Below are 19027 nucleotides of genomic sequence, written 5' to 3'. Positions count from 1 at the left end.
TGCTGCGGTTACCATAGTAGAACTGGATGTTCAGATCCCCAGTTACAAAATGAGCATCACCATGAGTTTGAAAGGATCCACAAGAAAGGGATTAAATCATTTGTCTACATAGGCACCTAACAGAAAATGGTAAATTCCCATGTTCCATTTTCAAAGTATTAACTGCATGATCAGTGTTTACCACCATCAGGACAGGTCTGGAGATAAGTACACCAAATGCCATCCTTTAAGACAGAAACAACACAAATCAATGTAAGGGTCTCAAAGTAGTCACACTGGAAGACTGCCATCTCCAGAGATGGTATGTAAACACGTTATTGAGAGAAAACAGAAATAGTCAAGTTGAGACTTCCCTGGTGGTCCAGCGGCTAAGACTGTGCTCCCAATGCAGGGCGCTGGGGGTTTGATCCCTGGTCAGGGAACTAGATTCCACATGCTGCAGCTAAGAGCTTGCATGTGGCAACAGAAAGATCCTGCATGCTGCAACTAAGACCCTAAGACCCGACACAGTCAAATAAATTAAATAAATACGAAAAAAAAAAAAAAAGGTTGTCCAAGAGGTCAGGCATTATCTTTAAAAAGAATATAATGAAACAAAAGCTCTAACTGAATAAATTGTATTCTAACTGATCTAAATAATCATGTGTTCATAAAAGCAAGGCCTCTATGAAGTTCAGAAGTAGGGGAGTGCAGAGAAATGTTAAGCAGAATGAGTCAGCTCTGTGTCTGGAAAAGACCCAGGTGGGCAGCTGAGACAGCAGAGTGTGGTGGAAAGAACATGGGCTTTACCGGGGCTATTTGTTGTAATACACTTAAAGAACTAGAATGGGTTGTTTTTCAGGCATTCCTAGAATTGAATCCCAGCTGTTATTTGATAATCTTGAGCAAGGTTCAGTCTCCTTTCTTAAAAAGGATGTTATCCTGCCCACCAGTGGGTTGGAATCACCCCTGGGATGGACCCCCTGGGATCTACAGCAGACTTCCCTGAGACCCTGACCAGTCTACCAGTGGGTTGGCACTGGCTGACCTTCTTTGGCTGTGCAGTCAACTACACTTGGACCCAATGGTGCCTACCAGTGGGCCTGAAGCCACTGCACTAGGCAGGGCCTGGCAGGAACAGGGCCAGGACTAGCCTTGCCCAACAAAGTGCCCACTGTAGTCAGCCCTGCCATTTAAAAGATAAAAAAAAGGGCCCATGCAGCCAACATAAGGTGAATGCCTAGAGCATATAGCTCTGGTGACCAGAGGGAGTGTACTGCTGAGGCCCATAATGTGTCACCTACATAAGGCACTTTTCTAAGATTGGGAAACATAACCTACCTACCTAATGCAAATGAGAGAATTAAGTCAATGAAAAGACAGAATATGTTCCAAATGAGGAACAAGACCAAAATCTCAGAAAAACTAAGTGGAGATAAGCAATTTACCCAACCAAGTTTAAGGTAATGATCATAAAGATGCAAAACAAATTCAAGAGAAAAATGGATGGGGTCTTCCCTGGTGGTCCAGTGGCTAAGACGCCGTATTCCTGTGCTCCCAATGGAGGGGGCCTGGGTTCAATCCCTGGTCAGAGAACTGGATCCCACATGCTGTAACTAAAGATTTCACATGCCTCAATGAATATCAAAGACCCCACATACTGAAACTAAGACCTGGCACAGACAAATAAATAAATATTGAAAAAAAAAAAAAGAAAAATGGATGAACACGGTGAGAAGTTTAACAGAGAGCTAGAAAATATAAAGAACCAAACAGAGCTGAAGACTACAGTAAAAGAAATAAGGAATCAACAGTAGATTAGATGATATGGAGGAATGGGTCAGTGAACTAGAAGACAGCAGAGGAAATCACTCAAGCTGAAAAAAACAAAAATCAGTTTAAGAGACCTCCAGGACAGCATCAAGCATACTAACATTTACAGTATAGGGGTCACAGGAGAGAGAGAAAGGGGCAGAGAACATACTTGAAGACATAATAGCTGAATATTTCCCTAACCTGGGCAACGAAACAGATATTCAGGTCCAGGAATCACAGAGTCCCAAGCAAGATAAGCCTACTAAAGAGAACCACATTAAGACACACTGTAATTAAAATGGCAAAAATTAAAGATAAAGTGAGAATTTAAAAGAAGCAAGGGAAAAGCAACTAGTTATGTACAAGGAAATTCCTATAAGATTATCAGCTGACTTTTTAGTAGATTGCAGGCCAGATGGGAGTAGCATGATATATTCAAAGTGACAGAAAAAAAAATGTACACCAAGAATACCCTACCCAAAAAGGCTATCATTTGGGTTTGAAGGAGAGAAAAAGAATTTTACAGAGAAGCAAAAGCTAAGAGAGTTCAGCACAACTAAATCAACTGTATAAGAAATGTTAAAGAGATGTCTCTAAGTGGAAAAGGAAAGGCCAATACAGAAGTATGAAAATTGTGAAAGAAGAAGTTTCATTGGTAAAGACAAATATACATAAAGGTAGTAGATCAAACACTTATAAAGCTAGTAAGAAAGGTAAAAGACAAAAGTAGTAAAATCATCTATGTCTAAAATAATTGGTTAAGGATACACAAAACAAAAAGATGTAAAATATGTCAAACACATGAAATGTGGGGAGAGGGAACAAAAATGCAGGGTTGTTACAAACGCACCTGAACTTAAGAAATCAACTTAAATATACACACACAAAAGAGAAAGGAGTCCAAACATAACTACTAAGATAATCACCAAATCATAAGGGAGGACAGCAAAAGATGAAGGGACAGGACTTCCCGGGTGGGAATACCCCAGTGATTAAGACTCCACACTTTCACTGCAGGGGGACGTGGTTCAATACCTGACTGGGGAGCTAGGATTCCACATTTGCAGAGCATAGTAAGAAACAAACAAACAAAAACAAAATAGAGCTTCAAAACAACCAGAAAACAATGAACAAAATGCCAATAAGTATATACCTGTTACTAATTACTACGAAGTGACTAAACGGATTAAAAAAAAAAAAAGACACATATATGCTGAAGAGACTCACTTCAGATCTAAAGACATACACAGGCTGAAAGTGAGGGGTGGAAAACAACAGAAAGCTGGGGCACCAGTACTTATATCAAACAGGACAGACTTTAAAACAAAGATTGTAGCAAGAGAAGGACATTACATAATGATTATGTAAGATATCAGTCCAACATAAAGACATAAAAATTGTAAATATATATGCACCCAACATAGTGGCAGAAAGTGAAGAGGAACTAACAGCCTCTTGAGGGTGAAAGAGAAGAGTGAAAAAGCTGGCTTAAAACTCAACATTCTAAAAACTAAGATCATGGCATCTGGTCCCATCACTTCATGGCAAAGAGAAGGGGAAAAAGTGGAAACAGTGACAGATCTTACTTTCTTGGGCTCCAAAATTACTGCAGACAGTGACTGCCGCCATGAAATTAAAAGACACTTGCTCCTTGGAAGAAAAGCTATGACAAACCTAGACAGCATATTAAAAAGCAGAGACATTACTTTGCTGACAAAGGTCCATCTAGTCAAAGCTATGATTTTTCCAGTGGTCATATCTGGATGTGAGAGCTGGACCATAAAGAAGGGTGAGTGCCAGAGAATTGATGCTTTCAAATTGTGGTGCTGGAGAAGACTCGTCAGAGTCCCTTGGACTGCAAGGACATCAAACCAGACAATCCTAAAGTAGATCAACCCTGAATATTCATTGGAAGGACTGATGCTGAAGCTGAAGCTTCAATACTTTGGCTACCTGATGTGAACAGTTGACTCTCTGGAAAAGACCCTGATGCTGGGGAAGACTGAAGGCAAAAGGGGAAAGGGAGGCAGAAGATGAAATGGTTAGATAGCATCACCAACTCAATGGACATGAACCTGAGCAAACTCCAAGAGATAGTGAAGGATAGGGAAGCTGGATAGGCATGCTGCACTTCATGGGGTCACGTAGAGTCAGACACAACTAAGTGACTGAACAACAACAAATAAGACCCCAAATCATAAAGCTTCTAGAAGAAAACACAGGTGGTCTTAGCAACAATGTTTTGGATATGTCTCCTCAGGCAAGGGAAACAAAACCAAAAATACACAAATGGGAGTGCGTCTGACATTATCACACTGCAGAATCAATCCTGGAAACTGTCTACTTCTGAACTTGTTTTCTTAAAGAAAGAAATCTCTAAATTGTGTAAGCCTGTTGATTTAGTTTTTGGTTGGTTGCAGTCAAGTGCAACTCCAAATTGATATATTAAAATTTAAATTGACTTTAAAATATTATGTAGGTCAATGCATAATTTGTTACATTTATCTCAACCATAACAAAGTATCTTGAATTATGTAAAATGGGAACACATTCTTTCACTATCAAGATATCTGAATGAAGGGCAGCTTTTGTGAGTTGTTAATTTCTTGGATGTGTCGCATTGCATTTAGATAACTAGACATTTTAAAACCAAGAGATCTAACAGGCAATCTGGAACCACAGATGTGAACACCTGTCCTTCTCCCAATAACCATTTCTCTCCTTTTTATCATAACACAGAAGTATTTCTACTAATACATATGGCAAACTTGGGGACAAAAATGATACATCCAATCTTAAGTGCTCAGGACCATACTAAGATATATTTTTTAGAATATGCAACTTTAGTTCAGTTTATAGGTAGATTCCATCACTACTTGTGCTTCTCCTTCTTTTGTGGAGAGTTGTCTTGTCACTGGGATCAGCTGCTCAGCCAACTCACTTCCCAGCTTCTTTGTGCTCAGGGACACTGTTTGACCAGTTCTTGCTGATAGAATGAGTGGCAGAAATGTGCTTTGCTTCCAGGCTGCCCAGCTTGAAAGATCCCCCATAGGTGTCCCTCCATAGTCTTTCCCGCTTTTCTGGCAGGGGGTATGGAGATGATTCTCACGAAGACCTTGGAAACTCTGTGTTGATTATAGAAACTCCATCAGCCTGGGCTCCTACCAGCTGGAGAGAGGAGAGGTAGCCTGCCGAGCCCTTCGCCTACCCAGAACTCTTAGATAAACTTCTGCTGTGTTTGAGCCATTCTGTTTGGCCATACGTGTTCCAGTACTTAGCTGTCTGACGTGTGTTAGGAGCCGAGGTGTATTTATTCGCTCGTTTGCTGAGGGCCTCCACGTGCCACCCTAGCTCCGTGGCCTCGGCGTGATTTCTGACCAGTGCGGCCCAGGCCAAAGGCTCCCCGCATGCTGCGGTAGTGGAGCCACAGATGAGGGCAGTGACATGTTCACTGTAATGAAGTTTCCATTCAGGGTTCCTAAAGCGAAACTCACATTTTCTTCCCCCAGTTTGCATTTCCTAGCTACATTCTTTCCAGAAAAAGCATCCTTCTCGAGCTTTCCCCCGCCCATCTCTGTGGACTTCGGATGGGAGCTAATCACCTCCAGCTGTACTGGCTCCCGGAGCCTGGCTGGCCTCATTTCCTGTGCTTATGACAGGAAAACAAGGTCTCATGATTCCAGCCCACTCAGGAGTTTCCAAACAGCTTTTAAAGCAACAGAAACCTTTCCCCCAACTCCAAATCTTTTGCTACAACCCAATCTATAGAAACTGTTCTGATGGAAGTGGGAATGGTGGTGATGAAGTATGCTTCTCTTGCCAGATTCAGAGCTACTTCTGAAAAGTGAAAGTGAACCGAAAGTGTTCACTTTCAGGACTCTTCCACTGTCCATGGGATTCTCCAGGGAAGAATACTGGAATGGGTTGCATTCCCTTCTCCAGGGGATCTTCCTGACCCAGGGCTCGAACCTGGATCTCCTGCATTGCAGGCAGATTCTTTACTGTCTGAGTCACCAGGGTAGTCCTGCCACTTCTGAGGGAGGACTCAAACCTGCTGCCTGGTGAGGAGTCAGCCACATCCCTGTGGACTTTTGTGCACTTCCTGATGTTGTCTTCTGCCTTTAAATAGCCTTAGCTCTTCAGGAGTAGTTCCCAGGAGATCTGGGGTAAGATCAGACCTTCCAGTTAATTAGCTCAGAATTGGTCAATCCTAAGAGGAGAAACCAAGCAGTTTCCGGGGTCTTGGGATGGCATCACTCATGGCAGAGTGGAGGAATGCTGTCAGAACTAGGAGTTAGTGAAACTTGTTTGGTACTGAGAATCAGAAGTGGGTTCTTCAAAGTCGATGTCTTTCCGTTGTGGGGCATGCTAAGTTGCTTCAGTCGTGTCTTACTCTTTGCGACCCTATGGACTGTAGCCTGCCAGGCTTCTCTGTCCATGAGATTCTTCAGGCAAGAATACTGGAGTGGGTTGCTATGCTGTCCCTCCAGGGGGATCTTGCCAACTCAGGGGTCAAACCCGAGTCTCTTACGTCTCCTGCACTGGCAGGCAGGTTCTTTTCCACTAGCGCCGCCTGGGAAGCTGTTTCCTTCAGGCAGAATCAATATCAACCTCCCAGGAAGCGTTATACTGTTTTCTTTCATTACCCCTTGTCAGCGAAATATTCTGAGTTTTGCAACAACTAGGACTTGAAAATTCTGATTCAGGTGTCAGTTAGGCTTATGGGGAGGAGACAGGAAGGGAGATTGAATTTCTTAGCCAATATTTGTCAGTACCTGACCCTCACATCAGAGTCTGCAGAAGGTCACCAGGGGTTCCAGCAACACTCCCAGTCTCTGTGGTTGGCATGACTGGGGCCAAATGGGGAGATGGGAGGTTGGAGTCCAGAAGTTCCTGCCTTCACAGGGTCCCAGATGTTGTTAAAAACAGCACATTGAAAATGTTAAACTTGTGTGCACACACTTTTGGCTTGTTCACGTTTTAAGGTGTATTTTTATTTACAAAGTGAGCTGATGTATTATAACATGATGCCGTTACAAACATATTTGGTATCTCTATTTTCATGGAAAAGTATATAAATATATTACAGGAAGTTGTAGATAGTAAACATTAGAAATTGATATAATAAACGTTTGCTACCTTTTTTCTTCTATGCCAATATTACTGTCATTTAAAGCTTAAATACTGGCTTCAAGTATCCCCTATAAAATAGCTCTAGTTTTTAAAAAAATACTGGAAAATAATTTTGCTATAAACAAGATTGGTGCACGAAAAATAGACTTGATATGTCTATAATCAAATGCTGCCTTATTCATCCCTAAGATCTGCGTTATTCAGTTAGTGTTAAAAAAATCTCTGATACATATCACAGGTTGAAGCAGCTGTAAAAATACAGCATGTCACCATTATTTACCGTTATTAGGAACACCCCTCTAAGGTAGAGGAGAATAAGCATAATGAGGTTTTATGGACTTGCTGTCCTGTGACCTTTAAGTAGAGAGCACAGAAATGGACAGACGTCCAAAAGGCTGTTCTTCTCATGTCATTTCAGAGGCTGGGGCTGCTCTTTTTGCTCTTCTTCAGCTTGAAGACGTGTCAGGACATAAAGGATGACTTGATAGCAGAAAATATATTGATCCTAGAGCAAAAAAAAAAAAAAGGAGACAGGGAGAGCAGACTTTAGCTGTATAGTGTGAATATGTGATATATAGTTTCACCACTGCTGGAAGCGATGTAATTTTGAAAATATGGAAAAGCTGTGTTATAAGGTTGAAAGTAAAAGCAGGATACAGAATTGTGCAGTGTCACGAAAATGACAAGAAACAGAAACCCGACTGACAAAATGTGGAAGGAAGAAGCCTTGGGGGTGGGTGGGTGAGTGTAACTGAAGTTGTCTCTGATGGGTGGGCCACCTCTAGTTTTTGTGCTTTGGTGATACTTAACGGTCCTCCGGTTTCTAACTCTGCACCGTCCTTCCCAAACTGCATCTTGTTTTAGCACAGCAGCTGGAGTGGTCCTTTAAGATGGGAGTTAGCTCATGTCATTCTATACTGACAATCCTGTGATGGCTCCATCTCACTCAGAGGGATGCCCCAAGCTCTGGCCCCATCACCTCTCACACCTCCCCTCCTGCTCCCTCTGCCTCAGCCACAAAGGTTGTGACTACTCTTGAACACAGAAGACACACTCCTATCGTGGACCTCCTTGAAGGTGGTTCTGTCCGCCCGAAAGGTTCTTTCCCTGAGACATCCGCATGGCCGCCTGCTTCACGTCCTTCACCTCTTTGCTCAAAGGGGTTACATCCTCAGTGGTACCACTCTATGTAAAATATCACCCGACCCGCAACGACTCATCCTCTACTCCACTCTTTTTCCTTCTAAATCACTTATCACTTTCAAAGATCTTATATCATTTACTCTGTTAATGGGTTTATTATCTGCCTTGCTCATCACCATCCACTGGAAGATCTTTTATTCTGGCAGAAGATCTTTGTTATTCATCTTATTCACTGAAATGCTCCAAGCACCTAGAAGAGTGCCTGGCATACAGTAGGCACTTAATAAATATCTGCTGAACAAGTGAACTTCCTGGGTCTAAAGAACTATTTTTTTATATGTTTTCTTTACCTAAAAAAAAAAAAAAAGACTGAATCAGCTTAATATTTAGGAAACTTAATTTGAATTTAAAAGGTATATGAAAGAAAAGGTGGCAAGTTTTAATTTTAAAAATAGTAAACTTTTCTATTTTTTGGGAGATAGAGAAATATAAGTTAACAGATATATGAACACAGCTGCCACATCAAACAAAAAAAAAAAAAAGAGGAAAGAGAGAAGAAGAGATGACCAGATGTATAGTGTGAATATATACTGGTATATGAAGCTTCACCACTATTGGAAGTGATGTTTGAGCGACTTTGAAAGCATGGAAAAATTGTGTTATAGGGTTGAATGTAAGATGTGGGATACAGAACTGTGCAATGTATTCCCCTCCCAATATAAACAAAAAGGACAGTTGAACTATGCAGAGTAGACAGACACTCTAAGTCATGTAGCCCCTGGGAAGGACCCATGTCTGCAGGTCAGTGGGTGACATAACCTATCTTTTGACTTTAGGTAAGAGAAATGAAAATGACCAAAGCAGAGGATAAATGAACTCTCCCAAGCTCAGATCTCCAGACTCCCTTTCTGCCTTCAGATCAATGCCGCTGAATCCATTCCCTCTCAGGAAAATTCTGCAGCAAGAATAGTACCTTCTCTCTCTTTTAGGTTGGAACTGAAATGCCACTAATTGCGTGCTCTTTTGTCCCACCTCAAATTTTTGCCCCCAGTGTGCCATCCTATTCTCTGTAATCTATTCATCGTTGGTATTGCATTTTCTTATTTTTTAAACTAAAAAGCAACATTGAAAAAATACACCCCTAGACATACTTTTACAAAAATCTTCATCAGAAGGTACGAGCCGACACTCACCTCTGTCTGAACCATTCCGTGTCTCTGTAGTCTCATGCAGCGCACTAAATCAGAGATGTCGAACTGCCAAAGGAAACAGAGACTGTATGTTATATAAAAATGAAAACTGACTTTGAACCCCAAAGATTCACCAAGGAGTGGCTTATATAGATTTCTTCACCCCAGTCTCCTTTCCCTTCTATCAGTCTTGAGAAACTTCCAGACAAAATAAGCTGGTGAACTGACTTTGCCATCGTTTGATAATTTTATTTATGACCTTTCTAAGAATTAGGAAATCCCCAACAGGAATTCTCTTTCCTTTGGGACAACTAATTTCTAGTGTCTCCATTAACTATTTTTCCTATATTTTACTGCTCAGAATAAAATTCCTGATCTTTTTATATTCCCAACGGAGAAATAGACTATTTTGTTTTGTCCTACTTAAATTGTCATGAGAGTGTGAAGAGCAAGATAGTATGGTTCTTGGCAAATTCTTTAAGAGATAATGATTAGTTACATATTATGTATAGTAAGATAACATTTTAAGTATGATTTATACTAATTTAGGTTTTAAGTACAATTATACTCCTATTAACTTTGCTTATTTAGTAGTAATTTGAAAAATCAGGAGTAATTGTTTATAGATAGACAATTCAGTATCAATTTGTATAATAAAGTATGTGTTTCCCACCTATAGGTAACAATAACAACAACAAAATAATATAAACTTTTTCACTTCAAAGATACACTTTCTTTGGCACTTCAATATTTCTGTTGCTAAAAATGTGATAACAAAAATGAATATCTTACACAAGCTTAAAGACTATACAGAATAAAAATGCAATGCCACATAAGGGAATTTAAATACATGGTTAAAAAACCCCAGTAAAAGAAATATGTTTGGAATATTATTTTCTTCTTGATTATGCCCTATGCAGTTTTGAAAGTTTACTAAAATGCAGTTCTATGTAGTAAGAAAACTGTCATTCATATAAACTAATAAATAAAAAATTCTGAGATCACAACCCATCCTGTACTCACTTCAAGATCCTGACTGATTAATCCTAGAACCACATCTATGCATATCAGGGTCCCTGAACGTCCAATGCCCGCGCTGCAGTGTGTGATGATTGGGCCCGATCTGTGAACGTGTCTCATGTAGGAGATAAACGTCAACAAGTCGTCTGGCTGGGAAGGTGTATCATGGTCTGGCCAGGCAGTGAAATTCAGATGAGAAATATGTCGTACCTCTCCTGTCTGAAATTGTAGAACAGAATAAGTAGATAAAGGTATATTATGTCATTCACATATAATTAATTCTTATTATTTTGTCCTTTAAAATTGTGCCTGGTCCGTTGGATTAGATCCAAATAAAAATGGAAGAGAAAAAGACTCCATCAGACAACACAAGGAGGACCTTTATAAAGGAGGTGACTAGGTTGCTGTAATGGCAGAAACCCACACAACACTGTAAAGGAATTATCCTCCAATGAAAAATGAAAAAGGTTACTAGATCCATGCTTTAAATATTGGTAAAAACTACTTTTTGGAAGCCCTAAAAGCAAATTATGTTTTGTTACCAATAACAACCTTTTTTTTTTTTTTAAATGACCCCTTTTCAAATTCACTGACGTAAAAGCCACAGTCATTGCAGGGGCTTAAAAGCCCTACAGATGTGGTCTGGCTTCCTCATATACCTAACCTCTTCCTCCTGGCCACTTTGCTCCAGCACAGGGCCCTCTCTGGTTCTTTGAAAACACTAGGCACAGTCTAGCCTCAGGGCCTTTGCACTTGCTCTTTTGGACTGAAACGCGTCCCTCCCCACAATGTCCCTGTGATGATGTCTATCAACATCACTATCTTCTCATTAGAAATTACTTTCCATGAGGTCAGCAATTTCCTCTGGTTGTGTGATTAGCTTCTGAATCCGTAGATTCTATAACAAAGTCTAAGCTCTATAAACATGTGTTGATTAAATAAGTCGTTTAAGAAATATCGAACAATTGTGCTAGCGTACTGGAGTGGAAGCCTGGCGTGCTGAAGTCCACGGAGTTGCAAAGAGTCGGACATGACTGAGAGACTGAACTGAACTGGAGTGGACAGCGAGCGATTCCCTTCTCCAGGGGATCTTCCTGACCCAGGGATCGAACCTGGGTCTCCCACACTGCAGGCAGGTTCTTTACCATCTGGGGCACCAGGGAAGCCCCCAAGTAATGCACAGGCTGGTGTAAATGAATACACAGGCACAATCTTTGTAAAATCACAAATTAAAAGTCATGAAGGAAATTCTCAGGCTCTGTTTACATGCCACCAACAACACTGAATCAATAAGCTTTGTTTCTATGAAAATAAAATTATAGCTTAACAAAGTTAAAACTCCATTAGGAGACACATTACTCAAACCAAGTTAGCATTACTGGGTGGAGGAAGGAAAAAATGTGAGGGTGTGTGGAGGTGGAGAAACAGTAGAAGCCTAACCTCAGGTATAACCACTTATCTAATTTAAGATAATTTGTTCAGTGCTTAGGTGGAGCAATCGGAATTACCTGATTAACAAACATTTATGCTACAATTGTCCTTATATTAAAACATGTTGTTTTTGTAGGGGATTATTTTCTACATGGAGACTTTTTAAAAAAAGTTTTATTGAGCCTACTTAGTGGTTTGACCTTTTTTAAAAAAAAGTTTCTAGCACATAGTTTCTGAGCTGTTTTGTGCTGTCACACCAAGCAAAGGATGATGGTTGACTCTGTAAAAGTTCTGCATTTCCATCCAGTATATACTGGAGGAAGGGCTTCCCTGATGGTTTAGTGGTAAAGAAACCACCTGCCAATACAGGACGTGCGTGTTTGATCCCTGGGTTAGGAAGATCCCCTGGAAGGATGGCAACCCTCTGCAGTATTCCTGCCTGGGAAATCCCATGGACAGAGGAGTCTGGTGGGCTACCGTCCAGGGGGTTGCAAAAGAGTTGGACATGACTTAGTCAGTAAACAACATACTGGAGGAAACTTGCAGAATTCATGACGAGGGTCACAGTAAAGTTTCTATCAGATTAAAAATAATAGGTGGAATTAGTTCCACTGAAATGGGACTCAAAACATTAGCTTTTATTCAGAGAAAGACACTGATGTAATCATGGAAAGATCGAATCCACGCACCTGAATATCTTCCAGGGTCATTGCCCTTACTACAAAGCCCTTTAGCTGCTGCACTCTCACAAGAGTCAGTCGAAGTCTGTCGCTGACCATGGTCGATTTGCCTAGGATGTTAGGCCAATAGCGTTGGCATTTGATTTTCTCCCCTTCTACTTCTTGGGTCATCATGGCTATCACTGTGGAGTTTTGTTCCCAAATCATCTGCCAGAAATCTCCAACAGTTGTGGGGAGAGGTCCTTGGCAGGCGATGTAGACAAACTCTTCTCTCCCCACTGGTATCTTGATGAAGCTGGCGTTGATATATCCGCCTTCATCTCCAAGAGGCACTCTGGTAGCGTCATCTGTGAATTTCCCATCACAATACACAGTCACCTATATCATGCATTTTTAAACAAGAGCCTCACAGACTAGGTGAGTCAAAGATTATGAGACTTTCCTCATAACCATAGATGAAATCACAAACATATTTTAATAAAGGCATGTTTTCAAGGTGTAGTACAATGAAATCATTTTGTACATTTCCCTCATGTTGCAAGTATATTTAAGATGTAACTCAGTGAGTTTCCCCCCAAGTTGGGAAACTACTAAAGTACTTATTACAAATATGATTGGCACAATTAATACTTGCTTATCTAATTATATTTTTAAGTAAGCAGCCAAAATAATAAACTAATGCAATAAATTAAAAGGTAGGTTGCTTCATTCTCCAGGCATTGTAATTTCATATAGTCAAAATATAAATTTTCAAAGCAGGCTCCCCAGTGAAAAGTATATATAAGCCATCTTTCTTTTTTAAATTTATTTTTTATTGAAGGATAATTGCTTTACAGAATTTTGCAGTTTTCTGTCAAACCTCAACATGAATCAGCCATAGATATACATATATTCCCTCCCTTTTGAACCTCCCTCCCATCTCTCGCCCCATCCCACCCCTCTCGGTTGATACAGAGCCCCTGTTTGAGTTTCCTGAGCCATACAACAAATTCCCGTTGGCTATCTATTTTACATATGGTAATGTAAGCTTCCACGTTACTCTTTCCATACGTCTCACCCTCTCCTCCCCTCTCCCCAGGTCCATAAGTTTATTCTCTGTTTCTCCATTGCTGCTGCCCTGTAAGTAAATTCTTCAGCACCATTTTTCTCGATTCCGTATATATGTGTTAGAATACGGGATTTCTCTTTCTCTTTCTGACTCACTTCACTCTGTATAATAGGTTCTAGGTTCATCCACCTCATTAGAACTGATACAAATGCATTCCTTTTTATGGCTGAGTAATATCATGTGACGAGTTGACTCACTGGAAAAGACTCTGATGCTGGGAAGGATTGGGGGTGGGAGGAGAAGGGGACGACAGAGAATGAGATGGCTGGATGGCATCACCGACTCGATGGACATGAGTTTGAGTGAACTCCGGGAGTTGGTGATGGACAGGGAGGCCTGGCGTGCTGTGATTCATGGGGTCGCAAAGAGTTGGACACGACTGAGTGACTGAACTTAACTGAGCTGAACTGAATATTCCATTGAAACACATGGAATGCTTCACGAATTTGCATGTCATCCTTGCTAAGCGGCCATGCTAATTTTCTCTGTATCGTTCCAATTTTAGTATATGTGCTGCTGAAGTGAGTACTATATAAGCTATCTTATCCAAGAGAATTAATTTGTATGTACTTATACATTGGAAGTAATTTCTATTTTAAATATTCACAAATTTAACTGGTTATTTCTGTGATTGCCAAATTATGACATTTAGTAATAGATTTCAAAATCCTGTGTCAATTGCCCTTCTATTACTTGACTTCTGTTTCTTGTTCCACAGAAGCAAATCCACTCAGTAATTCTTGATTTATGATTTATCCCATTCCGCTTTGAGATACTAGTCTGGCCATTTTTTTATTTGTCTGAAATAATCATCATGTACTTATGGCAAACCAGGCTCTATTCCATTTTTATTTTATTCCATTAAAAAAATCTTGTCTAAGATTCAATTCTTTTTAAAAAATTTTTTCTTGAAATGCATTTGATTTATATGAAATTCAGTTCTTAAAGGATGTTTTTCTAAATGAATTTTGTGTCTTCTACCCTGATTGAAAAAACTCAATTGTGTTATTTTTATTGCGTGTTTGTCATTACTGGTTCTGTTATTTATCTTTCAAGTTATGACTTCCTGGCAAAGATAAGGTCAATGTGTCATGTGATATAATTCAATATGCCAATATATGTAAATATGACTCATGATTATTATAAGAAGTTGCTAGATGTTAGTATCTTAGTTATATACACATATTCATATATATTTTTAAGAAGTCACATGTTGATTGGTGAAATGGGATGGGTAAAAAGGATCACTAGTTTTTCCACGTGGTATCTGAAACAATTCAAAGGACAATGCAACTTGGTAGTCCCACAGTGGCCACATGCACATACACAACTGTTGTGGACCACAGACATTTCTCTGTGCTTAAAGTGCGGAATATATAGATCTGACTGTGACACAGGAATAAGAAACTGCTTATCCAGAAGGCATTTAATATTTTTAGAAAGACCTTAAAAATTCACGAATGTCTGAAGACACATTTAAGATTCCCCTAATCAATTTTCAGAATACATAGAAATTTTTTTTTAAAAGAGTACACACTATATATATAAATTTATTTGTTACTGATGTAAATCTCTGGATGTATGTCTCTGTGTGTGTGCACACTTACGTGAGTGATGAACTAGCACGTACGTTTTAAACTGGTTTAGATTATATTAAACATACATTTGATTTGAAACCAAATTGGAACTTACAGGGCAGTATATTTTTATATCGGTTCTTCCTTCTGTTTTCCTTCGTCTGTCCAATTAGACATTGATCCAAAGGTTTTAATTCTTGAAGATTCTATTAAGCAAAAATAGAAATAAAATTAAATTTGTTGAGATAAGCAGTAATTCATTGTAATGACTGCAAATGCTTTAAATGTATAGGCAGCAAAACTGACTGTTGATTAGGGCAAACTTTGTTTAGAAATAGTTATATCCTGTTAATACAATCAGCCTAAAATCCCAATACTAAATCAACAAACTGTTGCAAATGATGCATCACATCTACAATGTATTAACTATGAAGTTTAGTGGATGGTTAGAATTGACACGTGGCTTTTTAAAAAAACTCTTCATCTTAACGTAAGAGGGTATTCTTCAAGGAGATTTATCAAGCTCCAAAATGTCTAAAGAGATTCCTTTAAATTATTCTATTAGGACTTTAATCAGAAAAATTAATTTACTGCTAGAAATGAATGGCAACCCACTCCAGTATTCTTGCCTGGAAAATCCCATAGACAGAGAAGCCTGGCAGGGTTACAGTTCATGGGGTCGCAAAGAGTCAGCCACGACTGAGTGACTGAGCAAGCTAGAAATGACGAGATGGTGCTTTTATAGTTGGAGGTTGTAAAGAAGTAGACATTTTCAAATTTTTCAAAATTTCTCTTAACCTTGCATAAAACTTCGTCTGAGAAAGAACCATTGTCAGAAGCTCCTTACCTCCAGCTCCTTAGATGGGATTCCTTGATCGAGTAAACCCCGCAACATTCGAATGACTGACTTCAGCTTGGCACCAGTGTATTTCCCGGAAGGAAGCACTTTGACGATGGGGAGTGTGGTGAGTTCCTCATTTGTCAGAAAGGGATACTCTAAAAAAGAAGACACCAGTTAATTTAAAAAAGTTCCCTCAGAACTGATTTAGCCAATAAGAGAACTAATTTGAGCTTATCCTCACCTCATCTGGTTTTTACAAAAATTGAGAGTATTGGAATTAATAAGGCAATAGAATTAACAGGGAGGTAGATATCTACAGTCAACAAAGGGAAATCCTGGCTATAGCAAGATCCTTGTACCCAACTTTTAAGGGAACTCCTTGCTGAATGCTTAGGGCTCTTGAATCTAGATTACTTAAAAGTTTCTAAAGGAGTTTAAATCTCTGGATTCAAATGGCACCATTTACTTGATAAAAATGTATTTAGTCCTGTTTTTACTTTGCATTTAAATTGGGTTCTAAGCACATGGAGGAAAAATGAAGAAGGGATGCTCCAGAAATTCCTTACCAGGGAACACTGCCCCGAAACACTGGTTTCTCCTCTCTCTACACACCCCTGCCACTATCTCTGGCATCTGATAGTTTTCTCCATGCAAATGAAATCCTTAGGGTCTTTAGAAGTTTATCAAACAAGTGATATCAGTGTCTAAGGAAGTGGTGTGTGTCTAATTTAGTATTTGCTCTGTCTATGGAAACTGCTGATAACAGAAGACAACTGTTATCCGGGAAAAAAACGTAGGAGAGACTTCTTGCCATAGTCTGCACAAGTGTAGCTTTAATTACATCAATCAGTTGATAGGAGGATTTTGATGATGCTACTATGCAAGCAACAGTAATTCCAGGCACTGCAGGGGGGAAACTCAAGAAGCTTAATGTCTGTCTGGGGTGAAGGCTAGTTGTGAATACAGAATTCAATCATACAAAATAACGGCGAACTTTTACAGGACTGAGTGAAAGCAACAGGAGCTCAGAGGCTGGAGGGATGAACCTGGGCTACAGGATTTGAGCGTTTCCTTTGATACCAACAATCTACCTAAATCAAAAAGTCTTAATTGAACTTCTTCAGTTTCTTTCAACAATGACTTCAAATTACAAAACCATGCTGTTTCATTATATTAGTATAACATTTCCTTACATGAGAAAAGAGAAGTTTAACACTAGATGGAACTTTATTGCTCTGTTAGCTCAGATTAAAACAAAGAGGCAGTAATAGTGAGGATAGACCAATTGATTTTTGCTTTTAAACATTTTCCTGTCTTTGAGCTGTTCTTCCTACTTTGCTGTAAATAAAATGTGGTCTTTGACTTCGTATTCCAAGATGGCAAAATTTTGATTTTGTGTTTCTATGTGTCTATACATCTATTTACACGTTTTATTCCAAGCCACTGACAATTTTATTCTAACAACTGTGCAAAATATCTGGTTGTATAAATGAACATTGATGTTTGTGTATCTGATTTAAGTTTATGTATATAACCTAATAATGTAGACCTACAGTGAAATAACATATCTATATATTCTGAAAACTGTAATTCTCAAACACTTATTTCTTCTGTCTATTGTTTTTGATTTAAAGTTGCTAATAAATTTCTTGCCTTTATTGGAATCTTCGTGGTCTGTTGTTTCTATTGGCAATTCATCACTTCCCCATGTTGTTTCATCATCTTCAGTCTTCTTTTCTTCTGATTTTTGAATTAAGCTATGACAACAAAACACATTTAAAATATTTTCTTCAGTTCTCACACCAAAATAAATTAAAATACTATGTCCTTGAACCACACACTTCCACCCCAATTATTACTGTATTTAATAATTTTAATAATTAAAAATAATCTATTTTTAATCTATCTAAAAATAGATTATAAGATTAAAAACATCCTCAAATCCATAATTGCTAAAATTTATAGGTAGATATAATTAAATTGAGGTATAGACTTTTTTTTTCTTTAGCTAAGATGGCAAAAGAGATGATTTATTGTACACACGTTACATTCAGCAAGAACTGAGAAGAGAATTAGTCCATAAAATCAGAGGTCCAGGGCAAAGGACCAAAAGGGACCACTTTGATATGAGTAAGGTGGGTCTCTCAAAGGTGGTCAAGGCAATCAGAATGGCCATAGGTGTTCCAGATCCATTGAGACAAGTTCTAGAGAGTAGGCAGGCAGTCCAGCAATTTGTACCAGCATCCCTGGCCTCTGGCTTCCCTTGATTCGGTTTCTGTGGCTTCTGTGGGTGTACGAGTTTACTTGGACCTCTGCCTCATCTTTCTTCTTTTGTGCTTCAGCCTGCCATTTGCTTCTTCCTTCACTTCACCCTCATGGCACAGAGGTTTCTCAAAAGATGGTACTAAGACTGAGGGCCAGATTGCTTAATATAGTTTACATTCAGCCAAGTCTTTGATTGAAGGAGTCCTCTTGGGGATGGAGAGGTGGTTTGTTTCCACCCTTTGTTTGGACCAGTGATTACAATTATGTAAATAAAATGATTCTTTAACTACAGAAGTCCCAACTGATAGTCTTTTGCTACAAAAGGAGGCTAAGAGGACACTCCTGTATCTGCTGTTGTTTAGTCACTAAGTCCTGTCCAACTCTTTTGCAACCCCTATGGACTGTAGCCTGCCAGGCTCCCCTGCCCATGGGATTTCCCAGGCAAGAATACTGGAGTGGGTTGCCATTTCCTCCTCCGGGGGATCTTCCCAACTGAAGGATCAAACTTCCAACTCCTTCTTGGAAGGTGGATTCTTTACTACTGAGCCACCAGGGAAGTTCTCAGTATAAAGACTCTGTGTGTGTGTGCATGCACGTGCTCAGTCACGTCTGACTCTTTGTGACCCCATGGACTGCAGCCTACTAGGGCTACAGTCCTGTATTTGGGTATTCACTTAATGTAATAAAATTCAGCACAACTTCTCATTATTCTAGGGGTACACAGAGGAAGCCACCTCCTTGGTAAAATAGGTGGCTAGAAAAGAAAAGCTATGTAGAAGAGACCAGTGTGAACAAAGCAGAGTACATCTGTCTGATGGCACTGAGTACACCATTAATGCAGGACA

At 39.5% G+C, this 19027-nt stretch overlaps 1 protein-coding gene and 1 non-coding gene across 12 annotated transcripts in view; both read right to left on the bottom strand.

The window, feature by feature from the left end:
* Nucleotides 1-497: 497 nt before the first annotated feature.
* Nucleotides 498-19027, bottom strand: part of PTPN13 (protein tyrosine phosphatase non-receptor type 13) — a 236756-nt gene continuing 218226 nt past the window's right edge. For all 11 annotated transcript variants that reach the window (XM_088836450.1, XM_088836452.1, XM_088836454.1 and 8 more), the window contains 7 exons: nucleotides 17571-17674; nucleotides 15924-16072; nucleotides 15192-15282; nucleotides 12401-12738; nucleotides 10284-10499; nucleotides 9264-9326; nucleotides 498-7432 (listed from right to left, as the gene is read on the bottom strand). In XM_088836450.1, coding sequence (XP_088692576.1) covers nucleotides 7337-7432; nucleotides 9264-9326; nucleotides 10284-10499; nucleotides 12401-12738; nucleotides 15192-15282; nucleotides 15924-16072; nucleotides 17571-17674 — 1057 coding nt within the window. In that variant the 3' untranslated portion in view covers nucleotides 498-7336. The remainder of the gene's footprint in view (nucleotides 7433-9263; nucleotides 9327-10283; nucleotides 10500-12400; nucleotides 12739-15191; nucleotides 15283-15923; nucleotides 16073-17570; nucleotides 17675-19027) is intronic.
* LOC148777902 (U6 spliceosomal RNA) lies at nucleotides 13922-14028 on the bottom strand. Its single transcript, XR_016037492.1, has one exon. It is a non-coding gene; the product is annotated as a U6 spliceosomal RNA (small nuclear RNA).

Source organism: Moschus berezovskii, chromosome 5, assembly GCF_049115385.1.
Source record: "Moschus berezovskii isolate FMDL1 chromosome 5, NW_MosBer_1.0, whole genome shotgun sequence".
Classification (NCBI taxonomy): Eukaryota; Metazoa; Chordata; class Mammalia; order Artiodactyla; family Moschidae; genus Moschus; species Moschus berezovskii.
The sequence above is the reverse complement of the archived record's forward strand: the minus strand, read 5'-3'. Positions and strand labels throughout refer to the sequence as shown.